This window comes from Canis aureus, chromosome 16, assembly GCF_053574225.1.
Source record: "Canis aureus isolate CA01 chromosome 16, VMU_Caureus_v.1.0, whole genome shotgun sequence".
Taxonomy (NCBI): Eukaryota; Metazoa; Chordata; class Mammalia; order Carnivora; family Canidae; genus Canis; species Canis aureus.
Genome location: NC_135626.1, coordinates 43,177,263 through 43,202,396, shown reverse-complemented (window position 1 = coordinate 43,202,396; position 25,134 = coordinate 43,177,263). Strand labels below are relative to the sequence as shown.

At 38.8% G+C, this 25,134-nt stretch overlaps 2 protein-coding genes across 47 annotated transcripts in view; one reads left to right on the top strand and one right to left on the bottom strand.

Annotated features, from left to right (window-relative positions):
* The window catches only part of LOC144286746 (leucine-rich repeat-containing protein 37A3-like), a 27,890-nt gene extending 2,892 nt beyond the window's left edge, over positions 1-24,998 (top strand). For 2 of the 8 annotated variants that reach the window (XM_077853607.1, XM_077853608.1), the window contains 10 exons: positions 4,858-4,929; positions 5,517-5,591; positions 13,263-13,381; positions 15,556-17,351; positions 17,751-17,855; positions 21,095-21,144; positions 22,612-22,666; positions 22,748-22,887; positions 22,990-23,051; positions 24,865-24,998. In XM_077853607.1, the coding sequence (XP_077709733.1) occupies positions 4,858-4,929; positions 5,517-5,591; positions 13,263-13,381; positions 15,556-17,351; positions 17,751-17,855; positions 21,095-21,144; positions 22,612-22,666; positions 22,748-22,887; positions 22,990-23,051; positions 24,865-24,983 (2,593 nt within the window). In that variant the 3' untranslated portion in view covers positions 24,984-24,998. Of the gene's footprint in view, positions 1-4,857; positions 4,930-5,516; positions 5,592-13,262; positions 13,382-15,555; positions 17,352-17,750; positions 17,856-21,094; positions 21,145-22,611; positions 22,667-22,747; positions 22,888-22,989; positions 23,163-24,864 lie in introns of those variants that run through there. The other 6 variants (XM_077853610.1, XM_077853609.1, XM_077853612.1 and 3 more) reach the window with 6 other exon arrangements.
* The window catches only part of LOC144286748 (uncharacterized), a 45,840-nt gene that overhangs the window by 11,526 nt on the left and 9,180 nt on the right, over positions 1-25,134 (bottom strand). For 9 of the 39 annotated variants that reach the window (XR_013354693.1, XR_013354684.1, XR_013354675.1 and 6 more), the window contains 2 exons: positions 23,953-24,066; positions 18,405-18,491 (listed from right to left, as the gene is read on the bottom strand). The exons of 16 other annotated variants lie outside the window; for them this stretch is intronic. The gene's annotated coding sequence lies outside the window, so the exon portion shown is untranslated. 14 more of the 39 variants (XR_013354698.1, XR_013354679.1, XR_013354677.1 and 11 more) reach the window with 6 other exon arrangements.

Here is a 25,134-nt window from a genome sequence, read left to right as displayed (position 1 = left end):
CCCTTCAAAGGTCTTGAGAGGAGTCCTAGCAATTTTTATATTCATAATGTTGCATGTTTTTATTAGACAGGATTTCCCAAAGTAGATGAGGTTCAGGCCCCACAAGACCTTGATTGACCCTGGGTTTCAGGTAATTATAACTCAGTAAGCTTCTTGAATGAAGCCTCTAAGTTATTGATAAATACTGACTGAACAAGTTAGCAGTGTGGTAAAGTCTATTTTGAATCTGAAATCCACCTCAAAGACATGCCAAGAGCTTATTAATGAGGTACCACCTTTGGAGGTTTTTGTTTTCTTTGGCTTTAATAAGGAGAAGGGAGAAGCAGGCTCCATGCACCGGGAGCCCGATGTGGGATTCGATCCCGGATCTCCATGATCACGCCCTGGGCCAAAGGCAGGCACTAAACCGCTGCTCCACCCAGGGATCCCCAGTTCTTTATTTTTAATTGAGATATAATCCACATAATAGACTATGCAACATTGTAAAGTATACAGTCCAGTGGTATACTTCGATAGACCACAGCCACCCTAATTCCAGGACAGTTTCATCACCCTCCAAAATAAATACCGTACCCATCAGCTGTGACCACCCCCTTCTTCCCTCCTCCCAGGCAACAACTAATTCCCCTTCTGTATCCTAGATTTGCCTCTTCTGGACATTTCATACAAATGAGTGTCTAGCTTCTTTCACATAACTGTTAGCTTCAAAGTTTTTCCATGTTGTAGCATATATACCAGCACTTCATTCTTTTTGAAGGCTGTATAATATTCCCTTACATAGACACATCACCTTTTGTTCATCTGTTCCTCAGTTATTGGACTTTTCAGTTGTTTCCACTTCTGACTATTATTAATAATGCTGCTATGAGTATTCACATACGTGGTTTTGTGTGGACATATGTTTTTAATTCTCTTGGGTACATACCTAGGAGTGGAATTGCTGAGTCACGTAGTAACTCTATGTCTAACCCTTTTGAGGAACTGCCAAACTGTGTTCCACACGTAACTATGCCATTTTATGTTCTCACCAATGTATGAAGATTCCACTTTCCCCATAATCTTGCTACCGCTTATCATTCTCCATCTGATTATAGCCATCTTAGTGAGTATAAAGTAGTATCTTATTATAGCTTTGATTTGTATTTCCCTAATGACTTAAGACATTGAACATCTTTTCATGTGCTTATTGGCCATTTGTGTATTTTCTTTGGAGAAATGTCTCTCTGAATCCTTTGCCCATTTAAAAGTTCAATTATTAGTCTTTTTATTGAGTTGTAAGAGTTCTTTATGTGTTCTGGATATTCTGGATACTAGACTTTTATCAGACATATGATTTGCAAATATTTTCTCCCATTCTGTGAGTGGTCTTTTACTTTCTTGATAATGTCCTTTGAAGCACAAAAATCTGTTTAATTTTTTATAAAGTCCAATTTGTCTATTTTTCCTTTTATTATTTGTGCTTTTGGTGGCATGTCTAAGAAACTCTTGCCTAATCCAAGGTCATAAAGATTTCTAAGAGTTTTTATAGCTTGAGCACTTCCATTTAGGTTAATCCATTTTGAGTTAATTTTTATATATAGAATGAAGTGTAGGAATCCTTATTTTGTATATGAATATATAGTTGTCCCAGCTCCATTCGAAAAGACTAGTCTTCCCACTTTGAATTGCTTTGGCACTCTTGTTGAAAATCAGCCAACTATAAATGTGAGGATTTATTCCTGGACTGTCAGTTCTGTTCCATTGGTTTATATGTCTATCCTTTTTTTTAAAATCTTCAGCCTCAGTTTATTCACTTTTAATTTACAGAACATCAGAGATTTACATTGTTTTCCAGTGTTAGCATTTTTATTTTTATTTTTTTAAATAATAAATTTACTTTTTATTGGTGTTCAATTTGCCAACATACAGAATAACACCCAGTGCTCATCCCGTCAAGTGCTCCACTCAGTGCCCATCACCCATTCACCCCCACCCCCCGCCCTCCTCCCCTTCCACCACCCCTAGTTTGTTTCCCAGAGTTAGGAGTCTTCATGTTCTGTCTCCCTTTCTGATATTTCCTACCCATTTCTTCTCCCTTCCCTTCTATTCCCTTTCACTATTATTTATATTCCCCAAATGAATGACACCATATAATGTTTGTCCTTCTCTGATTATATATGTCTATCTTTATGCCAGTGCCACACTACGATTACTGTAGCTTTGAATTGGGTTTTGAAAGCAGAGCATGTGAATCTTCCCACTTTTTTGTTCTTTATCTAGATTTTTCTTGGCTATTCTGGGTCCCTTGAATTGATATAAGAATTTTAGAATTAGCCTGGAAACAAGTCAGCTGTGATCTTGATAAGGGTTGTGCTGAAGCCATAGTTCAATTTGGGGCATAGTGCCATTTTAACAATATTTTCTTCTGGTCCATGACCATGGCATTTTTTCCATTTATTTCAATCTTCTTTAATTTCAACAATGTTTTGTAGCTTTCAGTGTATGGATCTTATACTTTTTGGTTACATTTTTTCCTAAGTATTTTATTCTTTTTAATATTGTTATACATGGAAATTTTTTCTTAATATCATTTTGGATTACTCATTGCTAATACATAGAAATACATCTAACTTTTATATATTGATCTTGTTTCCTGCAACCTTGCTGAACCCATTTGTTAGTGCTAAGGTTTTTTTCTACATTCCTAGGAATATGTCTTGTGGTCTTCTAGTTTCTCAGGAATATGTTGGAGCATTTCAAACTCTCTGTGGATATCTCATTTCTCAGCTTTTTCTTTTAAACTTTTAGATTAGGGTTTTTGTTGTTGTTGTTGTTGTTTTTTGTTTTTTTGTTTTTTTTTGTCCCAACTGTTATCCATTGCCTTACACAGCTGCCAGTTTAAAACATTTACCTGTAAGTGTTTTTAAAAATGCTCCTGGGGATATCTAGGTGACTAAGCGGTTGGGTGTCTGCCTTCCTCTCTAGGCATGATCCTGGAGTTCTGGGATCCAGTCTCACATCCAGCTCCCCATAGGGAGCCCACTTCTCCCTCTGCCTATGTCTCTGCCTCTCTCTGTCTCCCTTTGCCTGTGTCTCTGCCTCTCTCTCTCTGTCTGTGTGTCTTTCTCATGAATAAATAAATAAATAATGATATTTTTAAAATGCCCCTTGAGAAGAAGAGGCTTCTAGCATTGTGCAGTTCTCAGTGAGGTCAAGGACAAGGTTCTCAATTGAGGTCTTCCAGGAAACTCACTAGACAGGTAAAACAATGACAGTTCTTTGGGAAGGAGGCTTTAAGGAACTCCAGCTCCATTTTGCTCCCCTGGGATGTGGGCTATTTTTCAAGGCTACCATCAGGATACAGAGCAGAGGTCTAGAACTAGTTAAAACAACAGATCTCACTGTTCTTATAGAAATTAATACATTTTCCCTTAATAAATGCTCTCTGGGTTGCTGTAGACCCATTGGTTAAATTTTCCAAAATGATTAAAACATTGATTCTATGTTTGCCAGTGTTTGTCATTGTCGTTGCTTTTATGGAGGGATGAAGTTTCAAATGTCCTCACTTTCCCGTTTTCACTGATTCGCCTATAACATGGTTTAAAATACCTAAAGTCTCAATGACCATCAGCTAATTAAATACTTCATCATGGGAGTCGATTAGAGAAAAGGAATAAAAATAGAAAATGTAATTCTCAGAGGAGCTCTCCCAGGTGGAGAGATGAAGTTCAACATGAATACAGTTTCTATATTTAGCGCTCTCAAAGTTTATGGTAACAGCTGTTTTATAAACCCCCTTTTCTTCATGTGAGTTACACACAGGCTTTGGAGTCAGAACTCAGTTCAAATTCCAGCTCTGCTTCTGACTGGCTTGACAAACTCGGACAAATTATGTAACCTCTCTGTACCTCAGTTTCCTCATTTGTAAAATGAGGTGATGATAGTATCTATCACATAAGGTTATTATAAGGATTAAATGTGAAATGCTGATCACAGATGCCTTACAGCCCAATAATAGTATTGGTTATGAAGATTATCTATCTAATACTTGGTAAAAGTATAGTTAATGATTCTTGAGTAGAGTCAACCTCAAGGCAGATTGTCTTTTCTTTTCTTCCTATTTCTTTTACCTTTTTTCATTTTAAAGAGTTGGGAAGAAGGTCTGTTCAGCATTTTGGAATAAAAGCTTGTGTCAAAAAGATGACAAGATGTCCTTTATTCAACAAACATTAAATAGTCAATAACAAGCACTATACTATGTCAGGCACAGGGACAACATGACAATAAAGTATGGTCCCTGCCCTCCAGGAGCCGAGAATCCAGGAGATTGATAAGGAAACAGGTGATACATGCCATGACAAAGGCTGTAATGCAAGAATACACACAGGCTATGTGGTGGGAATATAGCTTTCACCGGCTGCTCATAGATTTAGCCCTTCTTGTTTGGCTCCAAAACTGAAGAATTGGTTACCATTTTGTCTTTAACTGGGTGGTTTAAACTGTAGGATTTTTAAACTTTCTAGAGATAAAAGAAAAGCACTTTGAATTATGGAGGACACTAGAAATAGTATTTCCTACAGAAATTACTTCCTACTGGTATAGTCACTTCTGAGGTTTTCAACCTGAAATGTTCTTTGGCATATTTTTTCTTTGCCATCCACTTAAAAAATTTTTTTTCTCTTTCTCTTCCTGCTTTATCATTCAGAGACCTGGGTAGTGCCCAAAGGAAGAATGTTTTACAGATTCTAAGGGTGATTTTATAGGCAAAGGCAGAAAATGATTGCTTTTAAACTTCAAGTTCCATACCAAAAAAAAGAACATAAATTTTCATCTAGTTACTTAAAATGCAGATAATTTTAATTCCATTGCATTTTTCAGAATTCTCAGTCATAACCCTCTGACAACTGTTGAAGATTCATATCTTTTTAAATTGCCAGCATTAAAATATTTGTAAGTATTACAACAATCTCATGGCTCATGAGATGATTTCTGCTCTTTTTTACTTTTGTCAAAGATTAAATCTTTTGCATTTTGAATAAAAAGTCATAATTTAAATTTTAGCTGGGTTATTGCAATAAGAATTATTGGCAAAGAAAGAATGTATATGGACAAGACAGCCTGTAGTAGAAGAGAGCAGTATTGAAGAACACATAGAGATATGGAACATGCAGGTGTATAGCGAAATATTTACCACATATGTAGAAATATCATTTATCTCAAAAAGCAAACTGGAATAAGGTATACCTTATTTAAAACAAAAGACTAATCAAGAAAGGTGGATGCAACTGAGAATGAGTAGAAAAAGGGTAAAAGGAGATTGTACTGTTTAGCACCAAGGTGATTATGTTCGTGATGCACATAAATTTTAATTTCTTCAATAAGAATGCTCTGAAATTATCTTCCATAGCAAGTAAACTCTTGAGCTAGCTTGACAGAGAAGCCAGAATTTAAATAATCACATACTATTAAGTACCTTTTTGTACTTGGTGTGAAATTTTAGTCTTTGGTATCATGCATGTTTGGGCGTTCTCTTTCAGAGACATGGGAACAACACAGGTGTCACTTTCAACAATTGAGAGCATTCTCATGATGACCCTTGAATTGGAAAAACTGTAAGTTGATTTTTCTTATGTTTATTATCACTTCGTTGTGTATTTAGGTTTGTTTTATTTATAAGTCAGCTTTATTGAGGCATAATTTTCAGTTAATATGTACTCTTTTTAAGTATGCAGTTTTTAATGAGCTTTGGTAAATATATAGTTGTGTAACCACCACCACGTTTGAGATACAGAACATTTCTGTTTGTAGTTAATCCCCTGTTGCCACTATCAGCCCCTGACAGCCATCAACCTCATTTTTGTCCCTATAGTATTTTTTCCACCATGTCTTTTTTTTTTTTTTTTAAGATTTTATTTATTTATTCATGAGAGACAAAGAGAGAGAGAGTGAGAGGTCAGAGGGAGAAACAGGCTCCATACAAGGATTCTGAGCTGGGACTTGATCACGGGACTCCGGGATCACTCCCTGAGTCAAAGGCAGACGCTCAACTGCTGAGCCACCCAGGCGCCCCTCTACCGTGTCTTATGAATGAAATCATACAGTATGCAGTCTTGTGTGATTGGCTCCTTTGACTCAGCATAATCCTTTTGAGATTCATCCATGTGATTGCATCAACCCGTAATTCACTCCTTTTTATTACTGAGTAGTGTTACAGTTGTGTGGATATATCAGTTTGTTTATGCATTCATCACTTAATGGATATTTGAGTTGTTCTGATTTTCCTTTTGGCTATGATGAATAAAGCTGCTAAAAGCAGTCACGTGCAGGCCTTTGTGTGAGCATATGCTTTCATTCTGGGGGAGGTGAAATACTTAATGGTAGGATTACTACATCATGTGCTAAGTGTATATTTAACTTTTTAAGAAAATGCTTCCTAGGGGTGCCTGGGGGGTTAGTCAGTTAAGTGTCCAACTGTTGATTGTTGATTTTGGCTTAGGTCATAATCTCAGGGTTGTGAGATCAAGCCCCCAGTGGGGCTCCATGCTGAACGTGGAGCATGCTTAAGATTCTTTCTCTCCCTTTCTCTCTGCCCCTCCTCCCCACCCCACTCATACACATGTGCTTGCTGTCTCTCTCTCAAAAAAAAAAACAAAAACAAAAACAAAAAACCTGCTTACCTCTTTTCTAAAGTGAATGTAGGGCAGCCCCCGTGGCTCAGCAGTTTAGCGCCACCTTCCGACCAGGGCGTGATCCTGGAGACCCAGGATCTAGTCCCATGTCGGGTTCCCTGCATGGAGCCAGCTTCTCCCTCTACCTGTTTCTCTGCCTCTCTCTCCCTCCCTCAGTGTCTCTCATAATAAATGAATAAAAGCTTTAAAAAAAATAAAGTGGATGTACCATTTTGCATTCCAAGCGGCAGTGTATGACATCTTTATATTTTAGTTAAAAAATTTTTTCAAACTTTGTATCTTTTTTTTTTTAATTTTATTTATGATAGTCACAGAGAGAGAGAGAGAGAGAGGCAGAGACATAGGCAGAGGGAGAAGCAGGCTCCATGCACCGGGAGCCCGACGTGGGATTCGATCCCGGGTCTCCAGGATCGCGCCCTGGGCCAAAGGCAGGCGCTAAACCGCTGCGCCACCCAGGGATCCCTAGACTTTGTATCTTTAATTTGCATTTCTCTAATAGCTCATGATGTTGAGTGTCTATTCATGTACCAATATCTTTTTAAATGATGTGTCTATTGAAATCTCTTTTCCTTTTATTTTTTTCTTAAAGATTTATTTATCTCAGACAGAGAGAGAGAGAGACCAAATGTGGTGGGGGGTGGGGGGTATAGGCAGTCAGAGAGGGAGAGAGAGAATCTCAAGATTCCTCACCAAGCTTGGAGCCTGATTTGGGGCTCAATCCCACAACCCTGAGACCATAACCTGAGCCAAAATCAAGAGTCAGACACGCAGCCAACTGAGCCACCCTGGTGCCTCCAAATCCATCATTCAGTTGGATACATACTATTGAGTTTTAAGAGTATATTATATATTCTGGAAAAAGTCTTTTCTCTCAGGTGTTTAGCAAATTTCTCCCAGGCTGTGGCTTGTCTTCATTCTGTTCTATCTCTGAAGACCAGAATTTTTAATTTTTAAATTTTGATGAACTCACCCATTTCACCCATCATTCCACCCCTTGTCCCCTCTGGGGACAACTATAGTTTGTTCCCTATAATAAATGTCTGTTTCTTGACTCTCTCTCTCCCCTTTGCTCATTTTTTTTGTTTGTTTCTTAAATTCCACATATAAGTGAAATCACCTGGTATTTGTCTTTCACTGACTGACTTACTTTGCTTAGCATTGTACTCTAATGTTGTTGCAGGTGGCAGGATTTCGTTCTTTTTTATGGCTGAATAATATCCCATTGTTTATATATACCACCTATTTTTTATCCATCCACCTATCAATGGACTGGTAGGCTGCTTTCCATAACTTGGCTATGGTAAATAATGCTACATAGACGTGCATGTATCCCTTTGAATTAGTGTTTTTGTAATTTTTGGTTAAATACCCAGAAGTGCAATTACTGGATCATACCGTAGTTTTATTTTTAATTTTTTGAGGAGCCTCCATACCATTTTCCTCAGTGGCTGTACCAGTTTGCATTCCCGCCAGCAGAGCATAAGTTATTATGTCTCCATATCCTCACTAAAATTTGTTGTTTCTTGTGTTTTTTATTTTAGCCATTCTGACAGGTGTGAAGTGATATCTCATTGTGGTTTTTATTTGCACTTCCCTGATGATACTGAGCATTTTTTCATGTGTCTGTTGGCCATATGCATGTCTTCTTTTTTTTTAAGATTTTATTTATTTATTTGAGAGAGAGAGAAAGAACATGAGCAGGAGGAGGGGCAGAGGAAGAGGGAGAGAGAGAGAATCCCAAGCAGATTCCCCTCTGAGTACCTAGCCTTACTCAGGGCTCGATCCCAGGACCCTGAGATCATGACCTAAGCTGAAGGCAGACATTTAACCAACTGAGCCACCCAGGCACCCCTGTGCATCTTCTTTGGAGAAATGTCTGTGTCTTCCAGTTTTTAAGTGGATTATTTGGGGGTTTTTGGTGTTGATCTGTAGACATTCTTTATATATTTTGGATACTAAACCTATATTGAATATGTCACTTGCAAATATCTTCTCCTATTTGATAGGTAGTCTTTATTATTTTTTTTTGGTTGTTTCCTTTACTATACAGAAACTTCATATATTGTTTGATATGGTGAAACATTGTTTAGAATTTTGCATCTGTGTTCATGAGAGATATTGGTCTATTGTTTATTTATTTATTTATTTATTTATTTATTTATTTATTTATTTATTTATGATAGTCACCCAGAGAGAGAGAGAGAGAGAGAGAGAGAGAGAGAGGCAGAGACACAGGCAGAGGGAGAAGCAGGCTCCATGCACCGGGCCTTGGGCTAAAGGCAGGCGCCAAACCGCTGCGCCACCCAGGGATCCCGGTCTATTGTTTTCTTTTCTTGTACTGTCTTTGCCTACTTATGATAAGGGAAAAGCTGGCCTTAAAAATGAGTGGGGAAATATTCTTTTCTCTTCAACTTTCTGGTAGAGTTTGTGTAGAATTGGCATTATTTCTTCCTTAAATGTTTGGTAGAATCACTCATGAAGCCCTGTGTATTTGAAGCTTTCTTTGTGAGAAAGTTGCAAATTACACACTCTATTTCTTTAATAGTGATATTTAAGTTACATATTTATTTTTGAGTAGTTTACATCTTTTATGATCTGTTCATTTCACCTTGAATTGATTGACAAATTATTTTATAATATTCCCTTCTTATCCTTTTAATATCTGTAGGGATGCCTGGGTGGCTCAGTGGTTGAGCATCTCCCTTTGGCTCAGCTCATGACCTCGGGATTCTGGGATTGAATCCCACATGAGGCTCCCTGCAGGGAGCCTGCTTCTCCCTCTGCCTCTGCCTCTGCCTCTCTCTGTGTCTCTCATGAATAAATAAAAATAAAATCTTAAAAAAAAAAAAAAAGAAAAGAAACAAGGGACATGTCACCCCCTGTTTTTTTTTTTAAGATTTTATTTATTCATGAGAGACACAGAGAGAGAGAGGGGGGAGACAGAGGCAGAGACACAGGCAGAGGGAGAAGCAGTCTCCATGCTGGGAGCCTGATGTGGGACTTGATCCCGGGACTCCAGGATCAGGCTTTGGGCCGATGGCAGGCGCTAAACTGCTGAGCCACCCAGGGATCCCTGACCCCTCTCATTTCTGATACTGATAATTTATGTCTTCTCTTGTCTTGTCTTAATCAGTCTGCCTAGAGGTTTATCAGTTTTATTTATCTTCTCCAAAAACTGTCTTTTGGGGCACCTGCGTGGCTCAGTGGTTGAGCATCTGTTTTTGGCTCAGGTCGTGATCCTGGAGTCCTAGAATCGAGTCCCTTTTCAAGCTCCCCACAGGGAGCCTGCTTCTCCCTCTGCCTATGTCTCTGCCCCTCTCTCTGTATCTCTCATGAATAAATAATTACAATTTTTAAAAATAAATAAATAAAAACTGTCTTTTCATTTCACTGGCCTCTCTATTTTTGTTTTCCGTTTTCTTTATTTGTGCCTTGATCTCTATTATGCTATTTCTTCTCCTTATTCAATGATTAATTTTCTTTTCTTTTTTTAATTTCTTAAAAGTGGATACTGGGGAAGCTGAACACCGCATTAGCAACATCCCATATGTTGACATGGTTTCAGTTTTAGTACGAAATAGCTCTTAATTTCTCTTTTGATTTCTTTGACTGGCAGGGTTACTTAGAAGTATGTTGTTTAGTTTCTAAATAATTTGGAGATTTTTCAAATCTGTTCATTTCTAATTTAATTCCATTGTAGTCACAGAACATATGTTGAATGACTTAAATCCTTTTAAACTTATTGAGGCTTGTGTTATACCCATGAATTCTGGTATTAGATGAGCCTATGATCTATTTTGGTAACTATTATGTATCTACTTGAAAAAAATGAGTACTCTGATTTTGGGTGGAGCATTCTATAATGTCAGTTAGGTCAAGTATGTAGATAGTGTTATTCAAGTCTGCTATATCTTTACTGATTTTCTATATATTTTTCTGTCAATTATTTAGAAAGCAATATTGAAATTTCCAACTATAATTGTGTATTTATTTGTCTCTCTTTGCCATTCTCCTTCATATATTTTGAAGTTCTGTTATCAGATGCATAAATTTTTAGGTTATGTCTTTTTTATTAGTTGATATTCCTATAATGATGGAATAACCTCCTTTATCCTTGGTAATATTTTTTTACTTTGAAATGCACTTTGTCTTACAGTAATGTAGCCACCCAAGGTTTCTTTTGATTACTGTTAGCATAGCACAATTTTTTCTATACTTTTAACCTACTTGTATATTTCTATTGCAGATGATTCTTATAGACAGCATATAGTTGGCTTTTGCTTTTTTATATTTTAATTAGGGTGATTATACCATTACACCTAATGTAATTATTAACATGACTACATTTAAAGCTACTAAACTCTCTATGTGTCCCATCTGTTCTTTGTTTTGCTATTTTTTTTCTTTTTCTTCCTACTTTTGGATGACTGAGTACACTTTTAAATTAAATTAAATTAAATTAAATTAAATTAAATTAAATTTTATTTGTTGGCTAGTTAATTACAACTCAGGTTTTGTTAGTTTAGCAGTAGTTTAATGGCTTGTAGTGTTCATCTTTAACTTTTCACAGTCTATCTTCAAATAATATATGATTTCATGATTGGCATAAGAACCTTACAATATATAGTGTACTTCATTTCTCCCTTACTGGCCTTTGTGCTAATGTCTTCATACATTTTGCTTTACTTCTAAACAGCACACTATATTATTTTTTTGTTTAAACAATAAGTTAACTCCTTTAGGAAGTATAGTTGATGTATATTAAATTAGTTTCAGATGTACAACATAGTGATTGAAGAATTAATACCACAATAAGTGTATTACGGTATTATTAACTATATTCCCTACATTGTACTTTTCATCTGGAGACTTACTTTATAACTAGAAGTTTGTACTTCTTACGTCTTTTCACTCATTTTGACCATATCCCCGCCCTCTACTTTAATAACCACCAGTTTGTTCTCTGTATTCATGAATCTGTTTCTCTCTTCTTTTTGTTGTCAGTTTTCATTTGTTTAAGATTCTACATATAAGTGAAATCATATTGTATTCAGATATTTAAATAGTAAGAAAAACCTTATGTATTTACCTTTGGAGTTACCAGTTCTAATGTTCTTCTTCCTTTTGTGTGGATCCACATTTCTATCGCAATCATTTTCCTTCTGCTTGAAAATACTTTCTTTAGCTTTTCTACAGTGTAAATCTACTAATGATGACTTCTTTCAGCTTTTGTATGTCTCAGTCTTTTGTTTTGCTTTTATTTTTGAAAGATCTGGATATAGAATTCTAGTTTGATAGTTGTTGGTCCCCTCTCCGCTTCACTGCTTTAAAGATGTTGCTCTACTGAGTTCCATTAATTCCAACAAGAAATATGTTACCATTGTTATCTCTATTTCCCTATATGTTGTGTGGAGGTTTTTCCTTTGGCTTATTTTTAACATTTTCTCTTTATTGATGGCTTGAGAAGTTTGATTATGATGTGCTTTGGCATAGTTTTGTCCATATTTCTTGTGTTTAGAGTTCATTGACCTTCTTGGATTTGTGGGTTTATTAGGGTTACCTGTTTGGACAATTTGGGGGCTATTATTTTTCAAATTATATTTCTTCTCCCTTGTAGACTCTATGTATGCATATATTAGGCCACTTGAAGTTGTTGTATAACTCACTAAGTAGAGACATGGGTTTCTTAGTCTGGGATTTTTTTTTTTTTAAGATTTTATTTATTTGACAGAGAGTGAGAGCACAAGCAGGGGGAGCAGAGGAGAGGGAGAAGTAGGCTCTCTGCTGAGGAGCAAAACTGATGTGGAGCTCGATCTTGGGACCCGGGGATCATGACCTGAGCCGAAGGCAGACATTTAACTGATTGAGCCACCCTGGTGCCTCATCAGTCTGGTTTTCTTTAACATAAGAAATATTGTTATAACTTTTTTTATAAAGATTTTATAATTTATTTAAGAGAAAGAAGAGAGCACACGTGGGTGGGGCAGAGGAATCTCAAGCAGACTTACAGTGATCTAGGAGCCCAGTGAGGGGCTTGATCTTATGAGCCTGAGATCATGACCTGAGTTGAAACCAAAAGTCAGATGCTTAACCAACAGTGGCACCCAGGCACCCCAGTTATAGTAACTTTTTAAACATCCTTGTCTGCTAGTTGTAACACCTGTGTAGATTTTGGGTTAGTTTTGATTGATTGCTTTCTATCCTTGATGTGGGCCATATTTTAGACTTACTCAGACTCTTCTTAGAAGTCTACCCTCTTCCTGTATGCTCTTAACCCAAAGTGAGACTTTTGGGTCAGAAGGAGATACTTCTGAACTGAACTACTGATCAATGTCACCCAGTTCTTATCTCTGTCTTATTCTAGGTATATCATACCCCCTACCATCCTTACCTATTGGTTGAGCACCTCTGTCCTTCTCTTTATTTATAATATTCATGAGCAACAATTGGCCAACTGGTCCCTACTCAACCCTACCCAACCATCATATGCCACAAGAATTCCTTTATGCAGAGCCCTGTGAAGACCTTGGCCTGAATCTTCTACTCAAGTAACCCCTTTACCACTAATATAATGCTCTGTGTTTCCATTTATAGGATATTACCTAGCCGTATGTCCTGTTGTCTCTGCCAACTCAAAAATAATATTGAGGTTGTTTGCAAGACAGTCAAGCTGCATTGTGACGGTGAATGTTTGACAAATGCCACACGTTGTGGTGAGTTTGAATTGCCTCATGATATATATATAATATTTATATTTAAAGATTTTATTTATGAGAGAGAGAGAGAGAGAGGCAGAGGGAGAAGCAGGATCCATATAGGGAGCCTGATGTGGGACTTGATCCCAGGACTCCAGGATCACGCCCTAGGCTGAAGGCAGGTGCTAAACCGCTGAGCCAACCAGGAATCACCTCATGATATATTTTAAATTTTGTTTATGTTTTAATTTTTATTTTTAATCAACAATGATCAATTTTTAACTAATGATGTCACTGCATTATTTTTATTCACTTACAGTTCAAACCCCTAAATTTCTTTTTTTTTTCAAAGATTTATTTGAGAGAGAGAGAGATGTGAGTCGAAGGAGGGGCAGAGGGAGAGAATCTCAAACAGATTCCCCACTGAGTGTGGAGCCCATTGCAGGGCTCAATCCCATGACCTTGAAATCATGACCTGAGCTGAAACCAAGAGTTGTATGCTTAACCCACTGAGCCACACAGGCACCCTTAAAATCCCTAAATTTATAAGAACTATTCCTTTGTTATAAGTCAGATTCTCAGTTACATTATTAAATTAATTACTCCCAAATGAAAACATATGCATCATAATTTGTAAACTAATTTCATATGTATCAGAACTCAGGTCCCCCTTGTCTTATATGACAGGTGGAGATATATTTTTGTTTATTGTTTGTTTTTACAAGTTATCAAGAGTAAAAGTGATGCTGATTTATAGATAAAGTTTATTCAGAGCCTGAGAGTTCCTGTTCCCTAACCAGAAGCTGCTGCCTTCTTATGGATACAGAGCACTCTTCTATTCTTGGACTGTCCAACTCTGAACTTTTTCTGAATCCTCAGCTTTTCTATCCAAAAACACTCAGATACTTTTAAGTATTTTTCTGTATACTATGTTTTATTGGCACTAACTTCATGACTTCCAAAATGTGCTTCTGCACCCAGATAGCTTGAATATGGTTCCCTATCAATGATCTAGGGTACATCATAAATAACACTTTGCTACCTCTGTAAATACAATGTTGCTTATTTTTCAAAACAATTTTTTACTAATTACTCCCTTATCTCTTAGAGGTGGGCAGAATAGGCATGTTTAGCCTCCTTTTACAGGTGAGGAAAAATTAGATCAGAGGTGTTAAGTACTGTTGCCTAGCACTCAAGTGTCCCGTTTAGGGCTCTCTACAAGCCCGTTGCTCCTCCTTTCTTGTGACCTTTATTACCTCCTCCTCTGACTCTCATCAACACCGCTGAAAATACTTCTAATTCTTCTGGAAATGAAACTCGGTTGGATGATACTGTGCATGTACACAAGCCATATGCTGACTTTCATGTAGTGGGAAGCTCTGGATGGTACCCTAATAACTAAAGCTAGAAATATTAGAAATGAAAGTGAAGTATATTTCTTCACATTCTGACAAAAAATTTCTTTATCCCTTCTGCATTTTAAAACCTCAAGTATTATTCCATTGATTTATCGAACATTCCACATTGGCATATCTCTCATACCTGGAAAATCTCTTAGCCTACACTCGTTCCCTGCCCAATTTAAGCAAAGAGCCAGGGTGGACTTAGTGCTTTTTTTCTGTCTAGAGCTTATGTTTTGTGTGAGCTGCAATATATGGGAGCAGGGACCAAGCATAGTAATTGATGGGTAGATGGAGAGGGCATGTCCAGATGAGGCCCTACTAGCAGTGGGTGTTTTCATGGGCATCTGTGATAGTAGCAAGAAAACAAGCACACTGAAGAGATAGAAGGAGGAAACCCCCTGCTCCCACTGCATCTGAAGCAGTACAGGACAGGGTATATGAATACCAGGAGTCACAGTAGATTTGCAGACAGTTTAGCTGAGTGTCTTCCAGACTTGGCTTTTCTTAAGTACTAGATAATTGGCCCTTGGAGACCAAGGATTATGGAATAATCCTAAATGTAGTCATTCACGTTGTGAAAGGTTCTGAAGAAATAGCCATTTAAAAAAATACCCTTTTCTCCTTTTGTTGTTGCCAATATAGGTTCAAGTTTGAGTTTGTGTCCTTGATAATGGTACTCAGATATTTGCTGGTTCTTAATTTTTATGACTGGGATGTATGACTGCGGACTGACAAAAACTGTGCTATCAGCCTTTCATTATCAAAACTAGTCTCTTCTTTTTCTGACAGATGAAAAAGCATCTATAATGAATGTAGAAGGATCATTCATGAAGGTATTAAAAGCCCGGAAGAAGAGTACCAGTACTGAGCTGACAATTGAGCCAGAGAAGGCATCCTCAGACAAAAATGGCATCGGTCTGTCAGCCTTTATGAATGAGCAGTTAGACTTTAATGATGAAAGTGATGTTATCAGTGCGCTGAATTACATATTACCTTATTTCTCAGAGGGAAATGTAGAAGATGTAGAATCAACATTACTACCATTCATTAAAACTCTGTTTTCAAATGTTCAAGATGGAGACAAGCCTGTGGGTTACTTGAAAAACAACACAAAGAGCCCTTCTCTTGAACCTGGACCCAACAATTCAACTTACAAAAATAAACTGAGGAAACTCTCTTTCCTGGAAAATTTGTTAGATGCAGAAATTCAAGAAAAAATTGATGAGGTAAAAAAGAAAGAAAAAACTGCCATGCTTATACCTCCCGGGATTTTAGGTCCCAAATTTAAGAAATTGGAAACTGCCCAAGGACAGGAAAAGACCCTTCCCAAGGCTAAGAATTTACGGAAGAGGTGGTTTAGAAAAAACAGTGTTCTCAAGGGCCCCAAGGACCTACAGAAAAGGCACTACAAGGAAGTGGACGTTCAGAGCACCCAAGGGAAACAGAGTGCCCAGTCATTTGTGAAGAACATGGCCAAAGAAAGAAGGCTCAGTGGACCATCCCCAAGGGAGCTGGAGGAGCTTCACATGGCCCAGAGGCCCAGGAAATTAGTGGGAAACTCCGTCCACACAGAGTCTTCATTCATAAAGGAGCACAAGGCAGCAGCCTCTTCTTTCCCGAAGCAAAACATAATGGGCAAGCCTTCTGCCTCCACTGCTCCAAAATCCCTACCTAAGGTGAAAAACAAATCAGAAGACTCAACCTACCCCATTGTTGTTTTAGAAGATGCGAATGCTAGAGTTAGGGAAATGGAGGCTTCCAGACCAGTCTCGCATTCTGGAAAAAAGTATATTTTCCATAAAATTCGCTCACGTATAGTCCAAAGAACACCCAAGACCAAAAAAAGTAAAAAGTTCAGAAAGAAAAACTCACTCTCGAATAGATTGATGCCTGCACAGAGGCCTCCATTGCCTGCCGTCAGGAGCCTCATCGATTCCCCTTCACAGGAGGCTATTTCATCTTCAGAAAAACGAATTCAGGAAAATCCTTTTCCAGAATTATTTACTCTTTCAGAACCTTCTAAAGAAAACACTACTGTAGAAAACACTACTGCACAGAATGCTTCTGAAGAAATTATTTCTCCAGGAAGCACTACTGTATCAGAACAAACTCCCCCTGAATTCACAAACCGTAGGAATCTTTCCAATACATATTCTACTACCACCAGAGACAACTTTGTGCCGACTGTTAAACAAACCAATGAAACACAATGGGAATACCACAACTTGGTCACTGACTTGCCCCCAAAGCCCACAGGCTTCAGTGTTGCAAAGCTCTCATCCGCAGGTGATCTATTTGAAATTCAGCTAAACCAGCAGCTACGGTCCCTCATCCCGAATAATGACGTGAGAAGGCTCATTTCTCATGTTATCCGGACTTTGAAAATGGACTGCTCTGAGACCAATGTGCAACTGGCCTGTGCCAAGCTTATCTCCAGAACAGGCCTCCTGATGAAGCTTCTCAGCGAGCAGCAGGAAGTAAAGGTGTCCAAGGCAGAGTGGGATACAGACCAATGGAAGACTGAGAACTATATCAATGAGAGCACAGAAGCCCAGAGTGAACAGAAAGAGCAGAAGTCAAGTGAGGTGAGGATAACTCCTGAAAGATGGGGTCTGAACTTTTAGTCAGTTTAGGACATGCAATTAAAGCACCCATGCACAAGGACCAGGGCCTCCCAGTCTGGGTCTTGTCTTAGCCATTAATGTTGGCTGAGACAGTGATCTGCCACTTTGCTCATTTAGAGAATGGTGCCACTCTTCCCAGGTAGATGAGAAGAGGACTTAACATACAAGATAAATATATTATTGAAGAAAGGGCCAATGATAAAATTATATAACACATTAGATTTGGTATATTTCTTAAGAACCTATACGCCACTCCACTGAAAGAATGAGGTTTTAGAGTAGCTTAAGAATAGTTAGCTTTCATCCTTTTCTTTGATTTCTAAAAAATTGTTCTTTGTTTTTTGTTTTTTGTTTTTTTAGCCAACAAAAGAAGTTCCAGGTTATGGCTATAACAACAAACTCATCTTGGCAATATCTGTGACTGTAGTAGTAATGATTTTGATTATAGTTTTCTGTCTCATTGAGGTAAGAACAACCATTAATTCAGATTTCCAGAAAATCTTTTGTCTTTATAATAGATTCAGAATTTACAAACTTAAAATCAAAGCCACTTTCTCACTTACTGATACTTGGTATTTCTCTTCTGTCTGACAGACTGACATGTACTTCATTCTTTTATTGCAAAGTATATTCTGGGGATTTTTATTTTATTTTATTTTTTTAAAGAGAAGCAATTCTTTTTTTTTTTTAAGATTTTATTTATTCACGAGAGACACAGAGAGGCTGAGACACAGGCAGAGGGAGAAGCAGGCTCCATGCAAGGAGCCTGATGTGGGACTTGATCCTGGGTCCCCAGGATCACACAATGGGCTACAGGCAGTGCTAAACTGCTACGCCACTGGGGCTGCCCTATTCTGGGGATTTTTAAAGGAACTTTCCATTGCCAGGTGATTTATGGATTATAAACAAGGCAACAAGCCATTAGACTGTTTTGGGACGTTAGGTTTAAGAAGGCCAAGTTAACATGATAGTAACATTTCCTCAACTCAAAATTCTGTGGTTAGATGTACTCACCAGCCACTTTCAGACTACCACTGATTTCTTTCCTTGGTTGAAATGATGAGAGATAGTATCCACCCTCATGGAGCTATATCAGTCATCCTGGAAAAAAGGACATGGCTTAAAGATAAAAATATCATCTTGTTGATTAATTAGATTTACTCAGCAGCTTTTTCCACACACTGAATTATGTGAATAGTTTTGGTTAAAATACTGTAGCTAAAATCCTGCATCAGGCTACTCCAAAGCATGTCATGTTTATAGTCACCTGTGCTGGAGGTTGCCTGTTTACCTTTTCTTCAGTTCCATAATGACTTGGCACTGGTTTATGCCAAGCATAGGAAGAAGAATTTTCCATATCCAATTTCATGCCCACAACCCTGGGAGGACAATATTACCATCCCTCTTTCATACATAAAAGGGGATCAGCTTAAGGCTCCAGTGGCAAAACCCAAAGCAGAACCCAGTTTTACTTAACTGCAAATCCTGTGCTCTTATTCCACTGTTCTGTCTCCTTAAAGATGAAAACACTGGCCAGCATTTGAAACACTGAAATTCAGTGGAAGCCACTGAAAGGATTAATATATTTAATATGAAAAGAGTTTTATCAGTCACCAGAAGATGACCAACAATCCAAGGGTGAAGGGGGCGAGACTACAAGAAATGGGAGATGTTTTGAGTCTGTCACCATATATGCGAGTTCTTTCCTTGTGGCCTATGGGATGTGGGTCTTGTTAGCGAGGCCTTTGTTGCCTTTATACTGTCTTCGTCTATACTTATATTTGTTATAATTTATATTTTTCAACCTGTATAGATCTGTTTTGTTTTTAGGTATGGTTGAGGTAGGGGATCTAACATTTTCCCCCTAAAGAAATACCCAGTTACTTTAAAATCTTTTATTGAATGGTTCATTCTTTCTTAACAGATCTAAAATACTATTTTTTTGTAAGATTTTATTTATTCATGAGACACACACACACAGAGACAGAGACATAGGCAGAGAGAAAAGCAGGCTCGTCTCAGGGAGCCCAATGTGAGACTTGATCCCCAGACCCGGGTTCACCCTATGAGTCAAAGGCAGATGCTCTACCACTCAGCCACCCAGGCGTCTCTAAAATACTTTTCTTATCTGGATTCTTATCAGTCCAGTTTCCTTTCCCATATCACACTATATACTTAATTCCAATTGCTTTATAATAACCTATTTTGATGTCTGGTAGAGTTACGCTCATGCTCTTTGATCTCCTTTTTCATACATTTCATAGCTAGACTTGCATATCCCTTTACCAAATGTCAGCTGGCCAGTTTTTATTTAAAAAAAAGAAAAACTATCTTGGGATTTGAATAGGATTGCATTGAGTTTGAGGAGAATTGACATCTTTGCAATATTCTAGGAACATGGTATCATCATGTATTCATTTCTTAAAGTCCTTCAGAAGAGTTTTAATGTTTTCATCTCAAAGGTCTTCCCCATTCTTTGCTGTAAGTTTATTCTTAGGTACTTTATGTCTTTTATTGATATTTTTTAATCTTTTTTTAAGATTTTATTTATTTATTCATGAGACACACACAGAGAGAGGCAGGGACACAGGCAGAGGGAGAAGCAGACTCCATGCAGGGAGCCTGATGTGGGAGTCGATCCCGGGACTCCAGGATCACACCCTAGGCGGAAGGCAGGCACTAAACTATAGAGCCACCGAGGTATCCTTCCTTTTATTGATATTATAAATGGAACCATTCTTCCATTTGTTAATTAGTTATTTGTGGAACGTAAAAAAGCTATTGCATTTTGCATGTTGAGCTCTTGATTTTGTATTTAGCCATCTTACTGAATTCTCAGAGCACTTCCAGTAAAATTTATTTTTCTATTTTTTTAAAGATTTTATTTATTCATGAGAGACACAGAGAGAGAAGCAGAGACACAGGCAGAGGGAGAAGCAGGGTCCATTCAGGGACCCTGATGTGGGACTTGATCCCAGGACCCTGGGATCATGCACTTAGCCAGAGGCAGGCGCTCAACTGCTGAGATACCCAGGCATCCCACTACAGTAAAATTTAAGTTGACTCTCTTGGGCCTTTTAGGGAGAAGCAGGGTCCATTCAGGGACCCTGATGTGGGACTTGATCCCAGGACCCTGGGATCATGCACTTAGCCAGAGGCAGGCGCTCAACTGCTGAGATACCCAGGCATCCCACTACAGTAAAATTTAAGTTGACTCTCTTGGGCCTTTTAGGTTGTCCATAATTTCATATGCCAATATGTTTTGTTTCTTACTTTCCAATACTTAATTTTTCCTATTGCATTGAGATGCCTGGAATCTTTAAAAGAAGTGTTTTCCTATTGCATTGATTAGGACCTCTTCAACGTGATGAATAGTAACAGGAATAATAGGCATTGAACTCTTGTCCTTGACTTTAAAACAATGTTGCTATTTAGGTTTCTGGTAGATACTTTTCTTTTCTTACTTCTAAGAATTTTTATTAGGAATTACCTGTTGGATGTCATCTAAAACAGTCAATAAAATGTATTGCCAGCTGCACACAAGTTCCCAAGTTGGGACTATGGAAGAGTCAAAGGACTACTAAAAAATAGAATTCCTGCTCTCCAAAAAGGCTGAATAAGACTTAAAATACAAAGGAATGAATACAGATTTGGAGGCATGGTTATTGAGATGGGTACCTGTGATATGTTTTCTTCCAAAACAGATTTATTCTCATAGAGCAGCACCAGTGGAAGATGAAGAAGGAGGCTCAAGGTAAATTGGCAATTATTAAAGCAGAATTTCAGAACTAGATTTTAGAACTCCTATTTCACTCCCCTTGTTTTACACCCAGGAAACTACCAAAGGCAGAAAGAATATTGATTTGGTCTAATGCTTTGCCTGGATCCAGCAAAATTAGCTTCCCAGACAAATCTGAGTTAGAATGGAACTGACACAGAGCATCTACTGTCAGTACTCCTTTAAAGAAAAAGGGTGGAGAGGGGTTGGGTGCACCTGTTCCTGCTGGTAGTGACCATCAGGCCTGGCTACAGAGTCTTGGGCTAAGAGGCCTAGTCTTCAAGGCTGATGGAAGGCAGAAAAATAGGACTCCTTCCTGTAAAGTGGCAGGAAAACTTCCCTCCTCCTCCTAGTTTTTGACCCACCACTCTCCATTCCCTTTGTCCAGACTCCATAGACTGTTAACTGGGAGAGGCCTTAGGTAATAGTTTGTCTCTTCCTTTTATAATAAGGAAATGGAGAAGAAAGGGAAGGTAAATTGCCCCATGGGCATACTGCTACTGAGTGTCAGAAGATGGTTCCTTTCCAGAGGGGCACTTCTCCTCTGATTATACTGTTCTTGGGCTGCGAGCTACATTTTATGTCACAACTCCGTACATACATACTGTCAAGACATAAGCAGGTTTTTAAAAATATTTTTTAATTTATTCATGAGAGACGCAGAGAGAGAAGCAGAGAGATAGAGGGATAAGCAGGCTCCTCTCATGGAGCCTAATGTGGAGTCCATCCCCAGACCAGGACCACACACGCCCTGAGCCAAAGGCATTACTAAACTGCTGAGCCACCTGGGCGAGCCAACATAAGCAGTTTCTAAGACAAACTTACTATACATTCTGATTCTTTCTATATTGTTTATATTCAAAAATAATATTTTGTGTTTTAGTGCTGGCTGTGACCTTCCTCACTCACTCATTAGCCACTGCCTGCAATGAGAAAGTCAGTGAGTTAGGTAACTTTGTTGGTTGGACTCGTGCATTTATTTGGTGTGAATCAACTTGTAGGATAAAGCAGCTAGGAAAATAGAAACACCTCTCTCTCCTCCTCCCCAGCAAATGATGCCTATGAGACAAAGTCCAAAGGGGACCAAAGTAAACTGCTTCTGGAGAGAGTAAGGTGCTTCTGTGTTATAGTTGCACAGTCTGTTCACTGCACGAGGGCACTTGGCCATAGGCCCAGGTGAGCAGGATGAAAATCTTGCTTATACTCAATGCCAAGCCACATACAAAGGCCTCCCCAGAGAAATTGTGGGGCCATTATGGACAGACATGGGAAAATTCTGGAAGTGTAGCATGCGTGGGATTATTTTCAGGATCCGAGGTCTGTAGTGATTTTGCTTCCTGTGATTATGGACTGAGATGTCCTAATAGGACCAGAGATACACATTGTGAGAGGCATGGGAAATGGCGTGAATCACTAATTGTCTGCATATGTGTTTCCTCCAAGGCTCTTCTTTAATTCTCTGCTGCATAAGAGATGTTCAATCCAACGGGAGAATCAGGTAAATCTGAGGAAGATAAAGTCCCATGGCTGGAGAGAGCAGGGGAAATGCAGAATTAACAATGTCCTTTCTGTTTTCTAGGGCTTTTTCTGGAGAAGGCGGCCACTTTGGCTTCGGGACATGTACAGACCTCTCAATGCCACACGGAAGAAAAACATGGCACAGAAGCTACACGACAGGGATTCTTCTGATGAGGATGAGATTTTCAACAAGGAACCAGGGTACCTGATTGGGGACAATTTATACTTCTTTTCTAAAATGAGTTAATTATGAAAAGTTTAATTGTTCCTTTACAGAGTTAAAGGCATTCTTCTTTTTTGCAGAGAGAAAGGTGATGCGCCAGCAGAGAAGCCTCAGGCTACAAATTCAGCTGCTGAAGACCTGGGTGAGGAGAGCGACAGTGAACTCCGCACCGTCATCGTCCTCAAGTGACTTTGTCCTGCCTCAGGCTGTCTATAAAGTTTATTTTTATTTTTATTAAAAAATTTATTTTTTATTGGTGTTCAATTTGCCAACATATAGAATAACACCCAGTGCTCATCCCATAAAGTGCCCCCGTCAGTGCCTGTGACCCAGTCACCCCTACACCCCGCCCAGCTCCCCTTCTACCACCCCTAGTTCGTTTCCTAGAGTTAGGAGTCTTTTATGTTCTGTCTCCCTTTCTGATATTTCCTACTCATTTTTTTCTCCTTTCCCGTTTATTCCCTTTCATTATTTTTTGTATTCCCCAAATGAATGAGACCATATAATGTTTGTCCTTCTCCGATTGACTTATTTCACTCAGCATAATACCCTCCAGTTCCATCCACGTCGAAGCAAATGGTGGGTATTTGTCGTTTCTAATGGCTGAGTAATATTCCATTGTATACATAGACCACATCTTCTTTATCCATTCATCTTTCGATGGACACCAAGGCTCCTTCCACACTTTGGCTATTGTGGACATTGCTGCTAGAAACATCGGGGTGCAGGTGTCTTGGCGTTTCATTGCATCTGTATCTTTGGGGTAAATCCCCAGCAGTGAAATTGCTGGGTCCTAGGGCAGATCTATTTTTAACTCTTTGAGGATCCTCCACACAGTTTTCCAGAGTGGCTGCACTAGTTCACATTCCCACCATAAAGTTTATTTTCTGATAATGGCTTCTCAGCATTGCTTGTAAAATACTTATTTTTCTCATATTAAAAATGTATAAATTAATAACCAATTCTAGCCATGTGGTAAGGAATTAAAATGGAAATAAACATGTATATACAGGTAACAGGGGACATTGGTGAGAGAAACAGACCTGAATCTAGAATCCCTCGTGGGAGACTGTACTTCCACAAGAGGCAGTGCCCGCAAGGAAGGATGAATAGGGGTATCTTCCCCTCGTTTCCCCAATAAAACCAGTGTCTGAAAACTGGAAAACATATCTATTAAATCAATTGGCAGTTTATTCTGGTGCTCTCCCCCCTGGTTCACCAAATACAAGTTATTCACAACATGCTTGACCTGCCCATAGAAGATCATCTGTTTCTGGCCCCTCTTGTAAGATTTTTAGCATTACCAGAATATTTGGATCACTGAGCCTAGCTCCACAGTAGGGCTAAGACCTCTTTTTCTTCCCAAGCACTCAAACTCATACACAAAATATATGCCCTGTCTTGGCATAGGGGGTTCTTCATTGTTACAAGCTATAGATAATTCACATTGGGGTATTTTGTTCCTTTTCTTTAAAAAAAAATAATAATCCCAACCCTTGGATAGCTAGCAGGGAGGGGCTGGAGGGCTAGGGTAAAGAAAAATGTGTGAGGGTGGTAATTACCCAAGACTGCCCTCCTCACTCCTTTATTTCAGAAAATATATTGGTGGTGCCACTTACCCATTCTCATGGACCACCCTACTAGCCTCTCCTGACTCCATTAAGGGTCAGATGTGTGCTACCAGGCTCTCTCCCAACGCCGCCCACCACCAAACCTACTACTGCCTTCCTCAACCAACACAGATAATGAAGCACAGGGATAATGAAGCACAATCTGTGGAAGAAGCACAACTCCCTCCACTTCTGGGATGCCAGGGTGGCTCAGATGGTTAAGCATCCATCCCTTGGTATCAGCTCCAGTCATAATGTCTTACAAGGAATGGATGCTCACCACTGTGGGGCTAGCAGTGGTGAATGTCAGGTTACTTTATTTTTTTTTTTTTTTTTTTTTTTCAGGTTACTTTACCACAGCTGCTTTCCATACATTCAAAGCTGCTGCTGCCACTCAAAAGTCAGTACATTTTGGGAACCCACTGCTGAAGTCACTGCAGCACTCCATGGTCCCAAGCCTGTGACTGGCAACATGGAGTCCCAACATGTAGCCTGCGCATCTGCTACTGCAGAGGAGGAAAGAATGGTTTCCACCTCCTTTTCACCCCCTAGATTTTATGGCAGAACTCTGCTGTCAAGGGAATCTGTGAAATGTGGTTTGTGGGCTTCTAGCAC